This window comes from Ambystoma mexicanum, chromosome 2p, assembly GCF_040938575.1.
Source record: "Ambystoma mexicanum isolate Mex_15411 chromosome 2p, UKY_AmexF1_1, whole genome shotgun sequence".
Lineage (NCBI taxonomy): Eukaryota > Metazoa > Chordata > Amphibia > Caudata > Ambystomatidae > Ambystoma > Ambystoma mexicanum.
The window spans coordinates 1,070,783,829-1,070,801,797 of NC_090923.1; the positions used below are offsets into that span (position 1 = coordinate 1,070,783,829).

General features: G+C 49.9%; 1 protein-coding gene across 1 annotated transcript in view; it reads right to left on the reverse strand.

Annotated features, from left to right (window-relative positions):
• Window positions 1-642: 642 nt before the first annotated feature.
• The window catches only part of ZFTA (zinc finger translocation associated), a 246,380-nt gene continuing 229,053 nt past the window's right edge, over window positions 643-17,969 (reverse strand). Inside the window, exon 6 of the mRNA XM_069645004.1 lies at window positions 643-1,639. Coding sequence (XP_069501105.1) covers window positions 1,143-1,639 — 497 coding nt within the window. The 3' untranslated portion in view covers window positions 643-1,142. The remainder of the gene's footprint in view (window positions 1,640-17,969) is intronic.

Sequence of the window (17,969 nt, forward strand, 5' to 3'; positions counted from 1 at the left end):
AATTCTTGTGAGGAAATGCTCAACTCCTACAGGGAAGTAACTCCCCATAAAGGAGGACATCTAGTTTGACGCATAATCTGCTAACCTCAAAACATGGGGACCGGACATTATTTTGGACAATTCACCTTATCAATCCCTTCCTCAAATTACACTTGCGTAATGTGAACATTTAAGAGCAAAACTAAGATAGTATGGCCCAAATTAAACTTCCCCACTCATCACCACCACAACTTGGTTTTATTATCCAGTTTCTAACCAATCCTGCACACCATAATGTTTTATTAACATCACATCTTGGCTGCTACTGCTACAAATGTTTTGCTCTTTTTTTCCTTGGAGTTAGGTTCACTCTGTATCAAATATCAGCTTCTTAAATCTAAGTAAACAAATACATTTGGTAGCCAAAATTTAATTTATTTAAAATATGTGTGTGCTTTAGGCCCTCCCAAAAATCGGCACACGTTTGATATAAACGCGAGCCTTGTATTTCAATAGGGCACTAGAGGGTAGTTTATTTTATCAGGACTGGCAGAGGGGAGGAGTAAAGGAAGGGGAGTTGAATACGCAGTGCTTTTTTGCCACTCAGGACTTCAAAAGTCGATTGAGACATGTATCGTTATTTCAGAGAATCGTAAAGCAGAATGAATTATGTACAAATTTAATGAATGGTCAAATGATTTTTCTGTTCCAAGCAAGAATTTCTTCCATTTGCTACTGGCGACCTCTGGTGACTGGCCTGGCTCAGAGCCAGGATTAAGAAAAATAAATAAAATTCTGCAATTCATTTGCATCACATCAGTCACAATGAAAAGAACAGTACACTATAGGCATGGTGATCCTCCTCTGTTGTGGAATTGTTTTTCTTACTCAGTCTGCAGCAATGCTGACAAACTTCAGCCCAAGCAACACTTCCAGTTCTACAGAAAAGGATGGATTTGTCCACTTCAAATTCTCACAGTGAGGAAAGTGGTCTGGTGCCATGATGGAAAGCCACCCTGCTAACTATCCCTTTCATAAAAAAATTAATCCTGCTTCACAATATAAAAAAGGTCACAACATTAAATTATGAAAACATGGCAATCAAGTTTTTTTAAAAAAACTGAAAGGGAATAGTAGTTGCAGGCTCAAGCTATGAACTTATCCTAGATCACAATAACATCATCGGATGCTGCAGTCAAGCAGGGACTGGACTGAGAAGTAGAACCGCAGGCAGGATGAGAGTGGTGGGACCGTCCAGGCTCATGTTGAGACTGCTTAAAGCACTCCTCCGAGTGGATATAGTGCAATGCCATCTCGCTGTAGGCCTCCAGGATGCGCTGCTGCTCCTCAGGGCTAAAGTCCACAGAGTAGGGGTGCACCTGCACAATGTGCCGCTTAATGGTGCTCACCTTTAAGGTTGCGAGGGTACCCCCACATACCATGCAGATCAGCCCGTGCCGCCGGCAGTCATAGTCCATCATGTACTCCGTTCGCCAACGCACCTGGTAATTCCGCCGTTGGTTCTTGAAAGGGTTTGTGCTGCAGGCGGAGGCTTCTGATGTCTCCACCTCTGAGCAAGTGTCTTGAAAAATCTTGGGCTTTTTTGTGCTGTTCTTCTTTGTGATGGACTCATGGGGCGGTAACTGCTGCACTGAATCATCTGTGAGACATGAATAAGAAGTATTATATTCAGAGACTGCGCCGACAAGTCAATCCTGCCTTTGTAGTACAAAAAAAGAATATCTGTTTATCAAATTTCAGTCTGACAGCAGGTCTACTATTACACCATTTGTTTTTCCTACAATTGTGCTGGAGGTAGGGTCAGGGTAGGGTGTACAACTCCTACAGGACCTAGGGGATGAGCTAAACAAAATAGGAAGGTTTCTATGGTAAGTGTCAGAACGGGAATGTTCATTATATCAAATGAGGTCCTACTAGGAGCTAGCGCCTGGAGTTCAATGTCCAGTATGTATGCTACCTCACAAATTCCTGTGGCTTCTGCACCCAAGGAGGTACCCTTCAGATTACTTAGTCTCAGGGAGTTTTAAGTACCCCAGCACGCTTCTGTCTTGGCCTGGTGAGATGATTCTGACGTGATGCTGCCTCCTGGGATGCTGTAGCCTTGAAATGCACACTGGGGCAAGCCATTTATCGTAACTTGTACCCTCATGCCCTAAGGGGTCTCCACTGCGTTAGAGGATAGAGCTATGGCTTGCACTAGTGTTCTCTAGGGTATGAATGTCTTCCCCTGTAGCAGGGTGTTAGGCGCGCAGCAATTATTCTGCCTCTTTTTATAGCGATGTCCCGGCAGTAACTGTACCATACAGTACTCTGATCTCATCATGCCCCATTAGTAGGGTAGTCCATGATCGGGATTTCCCTAATGGCTCCACTTCTTTGTCAGGTGTCTGACCTTTAGTTTCACTTAATAGCATGTGTTGGGTTTGTCAATAATTCGTTTCAGCCTGCCACTGGCCCATGCAGTTTGAGATTATAAAGTCCCTTCTGCTATGTTGGGATTAAGCAGCAATGTGATGAAGCCTGTTTATCCCACCATCCAGCTTCCCAGGTTGTGCGTTTCTCCTCGTGTGGATGCTTAATCTGGATGTTTTTCCATGTTACCACAGGATTTTCATTTGGCTCTGGTTTCATGCCATGGCTTGCCCACCCAAACTGCACTGTTTATACTTAGAAGAACTACAAGTGCTGTTTAGGCTGTGCAGGTGGACCTGCAAATGAATCCCAAAATACCAGTCAGATCACTCCCTTCTATTATATGTATGTTAAACCTTTCCAGGGGTTTATTTCCTCAGGGTTTCTTCGCATGGGAAGTAAGGTTGACACCTTACCACAATGTTGGACCCATTTTTCTTTTTCCTTGATTGACATGGGGGTTATTGTCTGAACTGGGCAGCTGCTGCACCCTTAGTTAATTGCCCCAGGGAAGACTGGGGGAGAGTTGGGGGGGGGATCCACCCTTTATAGGCTTTAATTGTTGTTATCACTTAGCTGGTGACTTATTCTGGACCTCAGAGACCCCGCCGCCCCCAAACTCCCTCATCAAGCAATTCAAGGGTAACATTGCCACAAAGGTAACTAAAATTAATATACAACTAAACAAAGAAGAAACAAAAAACTTGTCTGGCTCATCACATCTCCAATTATGTGTAATCCTAGAACTCTGAAAATAATGGAAGCTTTTGTCGGTTTCTACAGCCGATTATCGTAGAGGACAGTGTATATGCAGCATCTCCCCCACAGTTTCACATAAACACTTCATCCTGCATTTCCTTTTCTACCTGTGAGTGGGCAGGAAGCAGCTAGTGCTTTGAATACCAGTGTCTATCCAGTCTATGAGAATAGGAGTCGGGATCCCCACCTCCACTAATGGGGTCCCACTGTGATCACCCACATTTGGGAAATTTCCTTTTACTCTCCTGAATGTTACCTAGATAGATTCTCCACTCACCTTTATAGGGCCCCGCCCCTCCGTGCCTACTGTCCAATCTCTTCCTCATTAGCGTTTTGCTTAAAATGTATAAGATGCAAGAATTTTCTGTGGCAGACACATTTTCAGTTTTCATCAGGTGCTTATTCAGCCGTCGCACTAAGAATAAAAGCTTTCTTAGAGTAGGAATCTTTCAGCAAAAAAGATGGGTCTATGTATTGTATCTGCTTGTGCAGACATTTCTGGGCAGGATTTTCAGCCCGAGGGCTAGAAAGCTATCATGGATTGACAGTCCCATGGCTGAGTGTTACAGGGTCAGGGACCTTACCCCCGTCAAAAGGGAACAGGGACCCCTCCCAGCCTGGGGAAGACAGTCTACCAGGGCAGTTGCCAGAGCTGATCCAACCCCAAAGTCAGGGTAAGGGAGTTGGTGGTGCCGTCCCTGACAACCCTGAGAACGTGTTGTGGTGTAACAGCATTGGTACCATTGTCTTGACCACAATGCCTTGCGACCCCTACCGGATTTGGGTTGCAATTCCGCGGCCGATTTTACTGCAGCGTGAACAAAACGGGGCTTAAAATTTTGAATCTGAACATTTTGCATGCTCCTATCCCCACTATCCATCATCCCCTCCCCCATTAAAGTACACTAGAATACCCCCATTTATCTGTGCTGGCCAAACATCCCTATCACAGTTTCCCAAACGATCAAGACATTGGGCGTGTACCTTGAACCAAGCCTTACCATAGACAGGCAGGTCAATGCCATCGCCTCCTCTGCAGCATATCACTCTAAACTGATCAATGCTGTTAGGCCATTCTTGTACCAATAGAACTGCATCACCATAGCCAGAGCCATCATCGGCTCCAGACTGGACTACTGCAATGCCCTCTTTATTGGAACCTCACAAAGAAACCTGGCTAAACTCCAGATAGCAGAGAAGAACAAGTTACTTCTTACCTTGTAACGTTCTTTCGACGGGATGTTCCTCCAACGTATTCCTCCTCTTAGATATATCCTTCCAGCTCTGCTGGCCTCGGAAAATGTTTTCTCCAGAGGGCGCTGCGCGTCGACGTCCCTCGAGTCGATGTCCTTCGACAGCCGCCGTATCGACGCTCGACGTCATCCTGCCTATTAAGGCCGCGCGCAGCGTCCGTTGCTCAGTTCCGTTTTGTAGCCCACAGTATTACTGTCTGGACTAGACTAATCACCCTGAAGGAGCGTAAGCTGCAACAACAAGGGAAGTAGAACTGCGGGGATGGATGGGAGGGTCGATGAGGAATACGTCGGAGGAACATCCCGTCGAAAGAACGTTACAAGGTAAGAAGTAACTTGTTCTTCGAAGGGATTGTGTCCTCCGACGTATTCCTCATTTTAGATAGGCTCCCATAGCAGTATTCTATATTCGGAGGAGGGAGTACTGACTTCACGCTGTCTTCTATTGATGAATAGAATGCAGTACAGCCCTTCCAAACCTAGTCTCTTGACTAGAGGAGGAATCCAGATTGTAAAAACGTGTAAAGGTATGGACAGACGACCATGTAGCGGCCGCACATATGTCTTTAATCGGCACGCCTCTTTTGAGGGCCGATGAAGCTGCAATACCTCTGGTCGAATGAGCCCTAAGGTTTTGAGGGGGCTCTTTCCCTGCCAGTTTATAACATTCCAGAATGGCTAGAATGATCCATCTGGAAATGGTCTGCTTAGTTATTGATAACCCCAGCTTGTGACCTGCGTAACCTACAAACAGCTGGTCTGCCTGTCTTATCCTGGCTAGTCTACTAATGTAAAAACTTAAAACCCTCCTAGGGTCTAGTCTGTGTAACCTCTCTTCCTCTTTCCCCGGGTAAGGAGGAGGATAGAAAGATCGTAGGGTAATCTTCTGAGAGATATGGAATTCAGAAACTACCTTTGGGAGGAAATTAGGCTTCACTTGCAGGACAACTTTGTCTTTGTGAAAGATTGTATGAGGGGGTTTACAAGAAAGAGCTTGTAATTCGCTCACCCTTCTAGCAGATGTAAGTGCTATTAATAAAACAGTCTTAAGGGTAAGGAATCTTAACGAACAAGAATGGAGAGGTTCGAAAGGTGTACCCATCAGGAAAGTTAGTACTAAGTTTAAATCCCATAGGGGAACTTGGAATGGTCTTGGGGGATAAACATTGGTTAACCCCTTTAGAAACTGTATTACCAAGGGTAATTTGAAATAGGATGGTTCCTCCGCAGTACGCTTAAAGATAGATAGCGCTGCGAGATAGCCCTTAATGGTGCCAACTTGAAGGCCTGAATTTGCCAAATATAGTAGGAAGGACAAAACCATTGGTGTACCACATGAAAATTGGTCGATATTCTGTTCTCTACACCAGCTGCAAAATCTGTTCCAACGGCAGCGGTATAAAGACTTTGTTGCTGGCCTCCTTGCCGAAAGCAACACCTCCATAACATCATCAGGGAGGTCCCAATCCTTGTACCTCAGCCGTTCAGAAGCCAAGCGTGAAGGTTGAGGGTTTTGATGTCTGGATGGAGAACCTGACCTCCCTTCTGTGAGAGTAGGTTCTCTCTGAGCGGAAGTCGAATTGGAGGGCAGATGGACAAGTCTAGAAGGTCCGGGTACCACGTTCTCCAGGCCCAATCCGGGGCAATTAGGATCATGGTTCGCCGGAATCTTCTCAACCTCCTGATCATTTGAGGAATGACAGGGACCGGTGGGAACGCGTACAGCAGCGGAAACTCCCAGTCCACTATGAACGCGTCTCCCAGAGCTCCTCTCGGAGGAAATTCCCTTGAGCAGAACAGGTCGCATTTCCTGTTTAGGCTAGTGGCGAACAGATCTACCTGAGGGGTTCCCCAAAGGGCGAAGATCTCTTGAAGGACTTCCTGAGCTAGCTCCCACTCGTGGGAGACTGTGTTCTGCCTGCTCAGAGCGTCCGCTGTCAAGTTCTTCTCTCCGTCTAGGTGAACTGCCGATAGAGAGATTCCTTCTTGGATTGCCCAAAACCAGAGCTGCATCGCCTCTCTGCACAGGGGTAGTGATCCTACGCCTCCTCTTTTGTTGAGGTAATGCATGGCCACCGTGTTGTCCGTCATTATCAGGACGTTTTTCCCTTGTACAGCTGGCAGGAAAGCCTTCAACGCAAGTCTGATGGCTCTCAGCTCTAACAGGTTGATGTGTAGTCTGGACTCCGATGGAGACCAACGACCGCTGATGGTCAAGTCGTTGGCGTGGGCTCCCCACCCCGTGAGTGAGGCATCCGTGACTACTGTTATCTCCGGCCAGGGTTGCCAAAACTGTTCTTCTTTCAGAATGTTCTCCTGACAGGCCCACCACTGAAAGTCTCGAGCCACCCTGCCCGGAACCTGAAGAAGATCTGTCATTCTCCCTGAGAATTGTGACCACTGAGTCCTCAGTGCCCACTGGAGGGATCTCATTCTCAGGCGAGCCTCTGGCACAAGGAAAATGCAGGATGCCATGAGGCCTAGCAACCTCAAAAAGTCGAAGGCTGGGAGACGTTGGGCATGTTGGAACTTGGTAAGCATCTGTAGAATATCTTGAGCCCTCACCTCTGGTGGCGAGGCTTTTCCCAGGGAAGTATCCAGGATCGCTCCTATGAACTGGAGTCTCTGCGATGGTATCATTTGAGACTTCTTTAAATTGAGGGCGAAGCCCAGTTTGTGAAGGGAGTAGCACACGTGATTTAGCTGGATCTGAGCTTGCTCCGGAGAAACAGCTCTGATCAGCCAATCGTCCAGGTAGGGGTAGACGTGAATCCCTTCCCTCCTTAGACTTGCAGCCACTACCGACATTAACTTGGTGAAGACCCTCGGGGCGGAGGTCAGCCCAAACGGCAGTACTCGAAATTGATAGTGAGAGTTGCCAATTGCGAACCTCAGGTATTTCCTGTGTTTGAGATGGATAGGCACATGGAAATAAGCGTCCTGAAGGTCCAGAGATACCAACCAGTCCTGAAAGTGAAGGGCCTGGAGGATCTGAGAAAGAGTGACCATCTTGAATTTGTCTTTCCTGAGGAATTTGTTCAATTCTCGCAAGTCCAAGATGGGTCTCAGTCCTCCGTCTTTCTTCGGAATGAGAAAGTAAGGGGAGTACCAGCCCTTGTTCCTCTCCGCTACAGGTACCGGTTCTATGGCACCTTTCTCTAGCAGGTCCAAAATTTCCTGCAAGAGGAGCGGATCTGGAGCTTTCTGAGAGCTGATCCCCGGTGGATGACTGAGGTATACGTAGGAAAGGCAGGCAGTAACCTTGGGCGACTGTTTCCAATGCCCAAGCATCTGACGTGATAGCCTGCCATACCGTCAGATGTTGAGTCAACCTGCCTCCTACAGGTGTCCTGTGAGGGGAGTCCTCAGAGTGGTTTTGGGGCGGCTGATGCAGATGCCGATGGTAAAGAGGCACCTGCTGTTGCTGCGGCTTTAGAATATCTACCCCGTCCACCTCGGGTAGTTCTTCTTTGACCCCTTTGAGCCGGTCGTCCTCTACCTCTTCCGAATGCGGAGTAGAAGCGAAAGGACTTGCCCCTCGCAGAGGTTCCTGTGGGACGAAAAGGAGTCTGACGGATTGCAGCTCCTAGGGATTTTGCTGCTGCTTTTGAAGTTTGCAGTTTCTCTAAACTGTCATCCGCCTTTTTCCCGAACAAAGAAGAGCCATCAAATGGCATGTTCAAGAGCCTGGCTTGCACATCTGGGGCAAAACCCGACTTTCTCAACCAAGCGAACCTCCTGGTTGATGTACTTGCCGCCATTGCTCTGCTGATACTGTCAGCCGAATCAATGCCCGTCTGGAGGGATTCGCACATCGCGTCTTTACCGTCCTGTATAATATTCAGGAACGCATCCCTTTCTTCTCCCTCCGGGATGCAGTCAGCCGCTGTAGAAGCACACTCCTAAAGTGTATGGCTGAACCTAGCAAGGGTGCAAGTAGCATTAACAGACTCTAACGCCATGCTACATGCTGAAAAGACTTTCTTTGCCATAGCATCATATTTTTTATCGTCCCTGTCCTGTGGGACTGTAGGATAAGCCGTCTTGACATCGGTAGAGGATGCTGCTTGTACCACCAGACTTTCTGGGGATGGATGTTTAGACAAGAACTCTGGGTCTGTGGAAGATACCCTGTACTTTGCAGACAGTTTTTTATTTACTGCTGGTATTACATCTGGGGTTTCCCAGTTTGTCATGATCTTTCTCTGAAGAGCTTTATGAAAAGGCACCACAGGATCCTCTTGTGGGCCTTTGTCAAGAATATCCGTGAGGTCATCTTGCTGGAAAGATTGTGAAGGTGTAGACCACCCCATGAACTCTGTAATCCTGGCCATTAAGGCTCTGTAGGGGGTTTCAGCATGCTCCCCCGGGTCTGGCTTAGCAAAATCCACCTCAGGGGAAGTGTCTAACCCACTTGCCTCATGTAAAGAATCATGAAGATCCTTTAATCTGCGCTCTTCAGAGGAAAATTCCTCTCTAACTGGGGTTACAGGTCCCTGTAACTCAAATGTGTCTTGTTCAGACAAATCACCCTCTTCTAAAATTGAGGATATAGATCTTAATTGTTCTGAACTCATAAAGGGAGTAAATCCCATTTCCAAGGCAGAGGGTGCCGAACTTGTCATTATTGGCCTCGAAAACGTCGATGTCGTCGACGCCGACGTCGAAGGCTTCGAGCGTGGCGTCGAAAACAGAGGTGGAGGCCTCGAGGACCTCGACAGAATTGGAATTCTACTCGATAATATCGACGCCATCGACGTTGAGGGCCTGGGGATCGTCACTGGATGTGTGGTCACCGTGACTTTTCTCGGCGTCGGTGTCGAGGCCGGCGTCGAGTCGACAGACCCGTGGGTCCAAGGTCCCTTCGACAACGGCGTCGAAGACATCGACCTCGACAGAACCTTCGAGGAAGGTTTGGAGGTCATAGTCCTACTCGAGGGTTCGAGACGCGCTCGAGAGGTTTCTTTCGCCGGGTACTGCGACTCGCGGCGTTTTTGACCTTCGGGTCTTTCGACCAGAGCTTCGCTCTCGGCAGTCTTCGAGGGGGTCGAGGCCGCTTTCTCAAAGACGCTCATCATATTTTTTCTGAATTCCTCCCATTCAGCCCGGGAACTATGTTTCGTGGGGCAAGGGATTCTTTTTGGCGAAACAGAGGAAGAGGAAGACGGAGAAGGGGATCTTCGACGTCTCCTCTTCGAGTGCTTCGATCTCGAGGAGTGTTGAGACCCACTCCGAGACCTGGAGCGCGAATGGTGACGAGGAGACGAATGTCTCGACTTCGTCGACGAAGAAGAAGCTTTAAAAGTCTTACCTTTCTCCAGCTTCCCCCTACGCTCCTTCAGGGCCTTAGCTGTCATGGACATACAGTCCTCGCACTCCGAACAATGGTGTTCGGCTCCCAAGCACCACAGACAATTTCTGTGAGGATCGGTCAACGACATCTTTTTCCCACAATCTCGACATTTCTTGAAGCCGGATCGAGGAGTTGTCGGTTCCGACGAGGAAGCCATCGAGTACGGATCGAATAACTCGAGGTAAATAGGATTATCTGACTAAGAAACTGAGCAACGGTATTCCGAGGCACCGAGTAGCGCGGAAAAACGGAACTGAGCAACGGACGCTGCGCGCGGCCTTTATAGGCAGGATGACGTCGAGGGTCGATACGGCGGCTGTCGAAGGACATCGACTCGAGGGACGTCGACGTGCAGCGCCCTCTGGAGAAAAAATTTTCCGAGGCCAGCAGAGCTGGAAGGATATATCTAAGATGAGGAATACGTCGGAGGACACAATCCCTTTGAATAATGCCTTAAGGGCCGCAACTGGCATCTCACGCAGGGAGCACATTTCAGGGTTAGGAGGCAGATACACTGGCTACCCATCCGGGAAAGGGTTGTCTTCAAAACACTGGCCCTAACACATAAATGTCTTCACGGTCTGGCACCTATGTACCTAGCGCAGAGGATCACCAAACAAACAGCATCCAGACATTCGAGGTCCCTCTATGCCAACCGTATCACGGTTCCACACACGTGCAGAGTGCGTGTGGGAGGCGGTAGCTTCCCAACAATGGCTGCAACTATCTGGAACAACCTCCCAGCCCAGATCAGATCAATCGACTCTCATGCAGCTTTCTGCAAAGCCTTAAAAACTAGGCTATTTGTCTGAAAGGGCTTATCCCTATGAGTTTTGTATTGCATTTGTCACTTCTCATCACCCATTGACTACACTTGTATGTATATGTCACACTTTGCTATGCAGTATACCTTACTATGTATAATAACCATGTGAGCAACTGTAACCTAACAAACTGTCTCTAGGCATTATTCTTGGGCCGCTTATTGTAACCCTCAAGCAAGCCTTCTTAAGTGTCCTTTATAGCGCCTTGATGCCTGCGGGCTGTAGTCCGCTCTACAAATCACCCCCCAAAATAAAAACACCATCCTGCTTCTCCCTGCAACATCAGTTCCTTCTCCGAGGTATGGGCAGCAACTGACGCTGCAGGGCTCTTTCCCTTTTAAAAAAAAATGGATCGATTGTCCCCTGCTTTCCATGTAATGGTAGCAGGGTCACCCACGCCACCCCTTAACACATAATGTCGAACAAAGAGTGCAGGAAACACCCCCGCTCCCTTGTTCAAGATGTGAGTTTGGTATTTTAGTACTGGCCAAATTCCAAAACAATGTCCATTCTACTATTTTTATTTGAAATGTTTGGCTGTTTCCGAACTATCCATCGCAAAAGACTCTGGGCATCTACAGAGGGAATCCAGACACAAGCCCCTTGAAGAAACTGAACATCACACATCATTCGCTACTTCCAATCCCCACCAGTCATCCAGAGGCTTTCATTCATTGATATGGCAGAAAAAAATGGAAAAGGAACTTTGACAAACGTACACCTGCGCAGCAAAAGCACTCTTCCCTTCCAGCTGTGGAAACACTGCAGAGATCAAAAAGGGGGCTGGGCTAATCTACCTTGTACAAACCCAACCCACGGGAAAAAGACAGGGTTAGATTGGCCCCTGGGGGAGGACTGACACAGAATTGGCTGGGCTATAAAAGCCCAGCCAAACAAAACCAGGATGAAACGTGTTCGGACAAGGTCAATGGTGGAGTTGGTAACTAAAGAGACAAGGCAGTGGAGAGCAGTGTTGTGTAGATTGACATGAGAGACAGTGCAGATGTATGTGTGTGTGAGTGTGTGAGAGGTAGAGAAGGGAGTATTACAATAGAAGGGGAGAGGAGAAGTTATCGGTGTGTATGAAGGTGGAAGTGAACTGAGAGAGAGACCAAAGGGTTGTGGCATAGAGGAGGTAGGAGGAGTAGTAGGGGTGGGTTGAGTGTAAGCCCAAGAAAGGAAGGTGGTAGAGGAGATCTCCCTAAGGAAGAGGTATGAATCTCCTAGACAGCTGCTGGAACACAAAGGGACAGCAGGCAATGGTGCATTTCAACTATCTGCACCTCTGATATAAATCATAATAATTGTGAATCTTGTCGGTCCGGTGTTACGTTACATTTTAAATATAAGGCATGCCTTGTTGTAGAATGGTGGCTGCAAGAATCATTATATGGCCATAGAATTTTGATATAATTCTAGTGTTTGCTCTGTGAGCAGGGCCCAGCTATGATAGGATAATGTGTATTAGCTGTCTGGCCTGGATGTCTCCACAAGTGCCTTGTGGGACAATGGGCAGAACGCGGCTTCTTTGATCCCCGGTGGAAGCCCAACTGGATATCTGTTGGGGAAACAGCCTATCCCTAAGACCTCTGCAAGGGAGGTGAAGACAGAAGGCATCCAATGCAGAGGCAAGTTTTATTCCCTAACCATCTCCAGGGAACAGTGGGGGTCCAAGGCCTCTCTGCTGGTTGCAATGGAATTAGGATCCTGTTCACTAGAGGTGAAGGACCCCTGTAGGTGTTAGCCAACTTCCTGGAGTGCAAAACTGAAGGACTCACTGTTTCGTGGGGACAATAGATTGGGTGTCCCTGCAAGCAAAAGTCCAGAAGCAGCTGGAATCCTGTTTCGAGGCCTCTTCAAGCCATATCGAGCACACTCGATGCCCTTCAAACCGCCATAGGAGATGGGTGCTCCTTTTCGCACTTTACGCAACTGCAAACCGCTTGCTGCACTTCACGCCATGCAGATGCCGGTTTGAACCATTGAAGCGGATAGACAAATCTCAACACAACTGCAGGCTCAACATTTTTGGAGCAACTGATGCGAGTACTGACTACACTGCTGGGAGCAATTAACTTACCAGCCCTGAGCCCAGACTCGGACCAGCAGAGCCAATGTCTTGCTGCTGACTTGACTGCTGTCCTGAACGATTAGAAGGCATCACATCGACCGTCTCCAATACCGCCAGTGGGACTGCACTAACTCTAGCATCGGAATGACTGCCGCTAAATCGCCTAGAAGCCTGGCTCAATGCAGTCAGGCATCAAAGACAAGATTTAAAGGTGCTGGGAAGAGCCACTGTCCCTCTGGTCCTCTCTTACTGGAACCATAGTGACTTAAGCCCCCTTGCAAAAACCATATCCTTAAATTGCTTGACTTAACTGAACACCACTGCTCATCAACCCAGAAAGCCCTTTCACATCAATGTAATGCATTCTTGGTTTATTTAACATGGGTGGGTTTTTAAAGTTTTAGCTAGTTTGTTTGCATTGATTGTTTTACCAGCACTGAAAAATCTTTTACCTCGTATTATTGTATGAATTTGTATACTTAAAGGTCTTATGCCGAATAAAAGTTTATTGATGATTATGATGATTGTTTAATCATAGTTCCTATATTTGTAGAGGACTTTGACTGGCAATCTTATTTGGAACAACTCTATTAACTAAATGCTGTTTGGGTTGCTTTTGTTGTCGGCCCAAACGCCTCCTGAAGGTGCAGGCTGCCCTAGGTACATGTTCACAAAAGAGATGGAGGTATACCTGTCAGGCTGTCCCGTTTCACATTTATGGTTGGAATTACTGCTGGTTTAGTTTGTTTGGGTCCGACACTACTTGGGGTTTAGTCACTACTCATTCTTTGACGTCTGCAGAGAAGTAGTAATTTCATCACACTCGCCATGTTCTAAAAAGGGGCAACAGAAAGAACATTCTTAGAGAAAGTCGGCATATTCTGCACATTTCCTAGTGGACGGAAAAAAAAGCTACCCCACACTCCAATCTATATTTCATGTGACAACTATAAGAAAAATGAAGGTGTCTCCCCCGCTAGTCCCCGGGGATCTATCATCCAGGTGACCAGGACATGACCATCGCTTTTGGGTCCAGTTCCTGGGGGTGGACTTGTGCGGAAGGATCACCTGGGTGAGGGGCATTCGGGGATTGGGACACTGGATGACTAAATGCGGTATCCCCTTCACTGTTACACCTTTACCCCTTCCTACCAGGTAGGATGGAACAAGTTACTTACCTGTAACTGTTGTTCTCCAGTATGGGTCTGGCATGGATTCACATGCTCATGAATATTCCCCGTCGTCAGGCTGGGAATCCTCGGTAAAGAAAAATCAGTATCAGTTTCGTTTCTGATCTGTCTTTCGTAGTAGTAACCAATCACTGATCTCTGCGTCATACTGACCACAGCCAATGACTGCCATCTCCCTAAGCCCCGCCTCTGGCAGCCATCTTCAGATTTGGTAGCACGTGAAGTGGCAGTATGACCAAGTGAAGAGCCGTAGAGGGGTAGGAGGGAAGGTTCGCATGTGAATCCATGCCAGACCCATGCTGGAGAACAACAGTTACAGGTAAGTAACTTGTTCCTTCTCCAGCATGGGGTCTGGGAAGGATTCACATGCTCATGAATATAAGAATACATAGCAGTACACACATGCACAACCACGGGAGGTGGCAAAGGCTCAACATTAAGCATTATATCCAAAACTCAACATTAAGCAATTCTTACCTCCTCACCAGGCTCACCTTAGGCGAACAGGTTGCGCAGCACTGCTTGGCCGACCCTGGACTACCCCCTGGAGTCCCGATCGACGCAGTAGAATTTTGTGAAGGTGTGCGTCGACCTCCACGTAGCAGCCCTGCAGATGTCCAGCAAGGGCACACCAGATAGGAACGCCGTGGTAGCTGCGATCGCTCTGGTGGAATGGGCTCTCGGACGGCCAGGCAGCGGTCGGTTTGCCAACCGATGACAGTACATGATACAGCCGGAGAGCCACCTGGAAATGGAAGCCTTCGAGAGAGCCTTCCCCTGATTGACAGGTCCAAAGTTCACAAAAAGTTGTGACGTCTTCCGAAAACTCTTGGTGCGGTCCACGTAGAACTTCAGCGCTCTAGCCACATCCAGCAAGTGCAAAGTCCTTTCAGCCGGCGACGAAGGCGACGGGAAGAAAACAGGCAACACCAAGGGTTTGTTGAGGTGGAAGTCCGACGGCACCTTGGGCATGAAGGAGGGGTGCGTCCTGAGCACTACCCTCGTGTCGTGAAATGCAAGTACGGGGGCTTGCAGGAAAGGGCCTGGATCTCTCCCACCCGTCGTGCGGAGGTGATGGCCACAAGAAACGCTGTTTTCCACAACAAGAACTTCAATGGAGCTGAGTGCAGAGGCTCGAACGGAGGTCCCATGAGCTTGGTCAGCACCACGTTGAGCACCCACGCCGGGGCCGGGTCCTTCACCGGCGGGAACGATCTGAACAGTCCCTTCATGAATTCTTTCACCAGACAATGAGACCACAAAGACGTCCGTCCCGTGGTTCTGGTGTATCGGGAGATTGCAGCAAGATGAATCTTGATGGAAGCGTGCGCCAGTCCAGCCTTGGCCAACGTCAGCAGGTACGGCAGTACTCGAGGAGCCGTAATCCGTAGAGGGTTAATCTTCTGTGCGTGGCACCAGACAGAGAACCTCTTCCATTTGTGTCCGTAGCATTTAAGAGTTGAGGACGCCCTGGCCTTTGCAAGAACCTCTCTGCAGTCGGCCGGTATGTCGTAACCTCCAAACTCTAACGCTGCAGGAGCCAGGCCTGCAAGTTCAGCGACTTCGGGTCGTGATGGAGGATGGCGCCTCTTTCCCTGGAGAGAAGATCCGCGTCCACTGGCTGTTTGATTGACGGGGACGCTGCAAGTCCAGAAGGTCTGGGAACCATATCTGCCTCGGCCACGCAGGTGCAATGAGGGTCATCCTGCACCGTGACCTCTTGAGCTGGTTGATGAGCCGGATCAGCAGCGGCAATGGAGGGAACGCATATAGGAACAGGCCCTCCCAGGGGAACGAGAAAGCATCGCCCATGCTCCTCGGCTGGGGAAACCTGCTGGCGAACCTCCGGCACTTGGAGTTCGTCTCCGTGGCGAACAGATCGATCTGGGGTGTGCCCCACCGTCGGAAGAGGCGGTCCACTAGATCCTGTCGTAGTTCCCACTCGTGGCACGAGTGCAGCTCTCTGCTGAGCGAGTCGGCGATGGTGTTTTTTATTCCTGCCAGATGAAACAGCACCAGAAACATCCCTTGGGCGACGGCCCATTGCCACAGATCCTGCGCCTCTTTGGACAGGGCTGAGGATCTGGTACCGCCCTGCTTCCTGATGTAGAACATGGTGGTGGTGTTGTCGGTGAAGATCCTCACCACCTTGCCCTTGAGGGACGGAAGAAAGGACCTGAGGGCCCAAAACACTCACGGAGTTCCAGGACATTGATATGGAGGGACTTCTCCGCCGGCAGCCAAAGACCCCTTTCGTGCAGGTTTTCAGTGTGCGCTCCCCACCCTTTCAGGGAGGCATCCGTGGTCACTGTCTTCTGGTGGCCCGGGGTCCGGAAGTCCATGCCCGCCGTCAGATGCGCGCGGGTGCCCCACCACCGGATCGCTCGTCGGAAGCTCTCGTCGAGTGTGATCCTGTCCTCGAAGCTGCCCGTCGTCTGGATCCAGCGAGCGTCCAGGAACTCCTGTAACGGGCGCATCCGAAGCCTGCACAGGCGGATGAGATAAATGCAAGAAGACATAATTCCGAGGAGGGACTTGATGGACCTCCCCCTGGCCGCGTCCGCAACCAGCATCCGCTGCACCTTGCCCAAGATGGCCCTCATCCTTTCCTCCGACGGAGAAGCCAGAAGCGACACTGTATCGAGCTTCGCTCCAAGAAACAGTTCGTCCTGCGCGGGCACCAGGTGGGACTTGGCGTAGTTTATGGAGAATCCCAGGTCTGTGAGTAGTTGGACGGTCCTTGCCGTGTGCTCCGCGGCGAGCTCCTTCGTCTTTGCTCGGATGAGCCAGTCGTCCAGGTAGGGGTAGACGTGGATCCCCTCCAGGCGCAGCCGCGCCGCCACCGGTGCGAGGCACTTGGTGAACACCCTGGGTGCCGACCTCAATCCGAAGGGAAGGGCTCTGAACTGATAGTGAAGCCCTTGGACCACGAATCTGAGAAATTTTCGGTGTCCCTTTAGGATGGGGATATGGAAGTAGGCATCCTCCAAATCCAATGACGACAGGAAATCGCCCTCCTCCAGTTGACCCAGGACGTGCTGGAGGGTGGCCATCCGGAACTTCTGTGCCTTGATGAATTTGTTCAGTCATCGTAGGTCCAGGATGGGACGCCATCCTCCCGTCTTCTTCTTCACGAGGAAGTATCTTGAGTAAACTCCGGAGCCTCGAAGCCTCTTTGGGACGAGCTCGATGGCGCCTTTCTTGAGCATCGCCTTTACCTCCAAGAGAAGTTGAGGGACGTGATGTTCCTTCCTGGCCACGGGGGGGCGCGTGGGCACTTCTTTAGAAACTCGAGCGCGTGACACTGGGCCAGGGCGTCCAGCACCCAACGGTCGGTGGAGATGGACTCCCACACGCTGACGAAGCTCGCCAGCCGGCCTCCCACCGGGGTGCTTCGGTGGGGGCCCGACCCCACGGCCGGTTCAGTCCTGCTTCGACGAGGCTTTGCCGCCTTGTCCTACTTGGCGACGACGGCGGGGTCCGCCCGACTTGCCTCATCCCCTGTAGGCTTCCTGCGACGACGAACGGGCCGCTTGACGATAGGTGGAAAATCCGCCGCCGGAACCTTTGGAGGCACCCTGCTTGCCTCTGCCGCTCCGAAAGGGCGGCCGTCGTTGCTGGAGAACGCCAAGAGCCCGGGCCGTCTCTGTGTCCGTCTTGATGGCTTCTAGGGAATCGTCCACTGTTTTCCCAAACAGGTTGCTCCCGTCGAACGGCAAGACTCTGGTCTGCATGTCCTGACGGAAGTCAGTTGCCTTGAGCCATCCACGCCGCCTAAGGCACACGCCGTTGCCCAACTGGCGAAATCCAGTGTCAGCGATGTCCGTCGCTATCGTAATGGCGTGGTCCGACGCCACTTCTCCTTCCTGCAAGATCTCTAGGGCCTCCGCCCTCTTGTCTGGTAGGAAGTCCAGCAGGGGGGCGATTTTGTACCACAACTCCCTGTCGTAGCGGGCTACGGTAGCCAAGGCGTTGGCAGCCTTAATCGTCGTCGCTGCCGATGAGATGACTCTGCGTCCCATCGTGTCCAATTTCTTTCCCTCGCCGTCCGTCGGGGAGGTTGACGTAGAGGCCGAGGCCCTCCCCCGCTTTCTTCCTGGCCGCCGC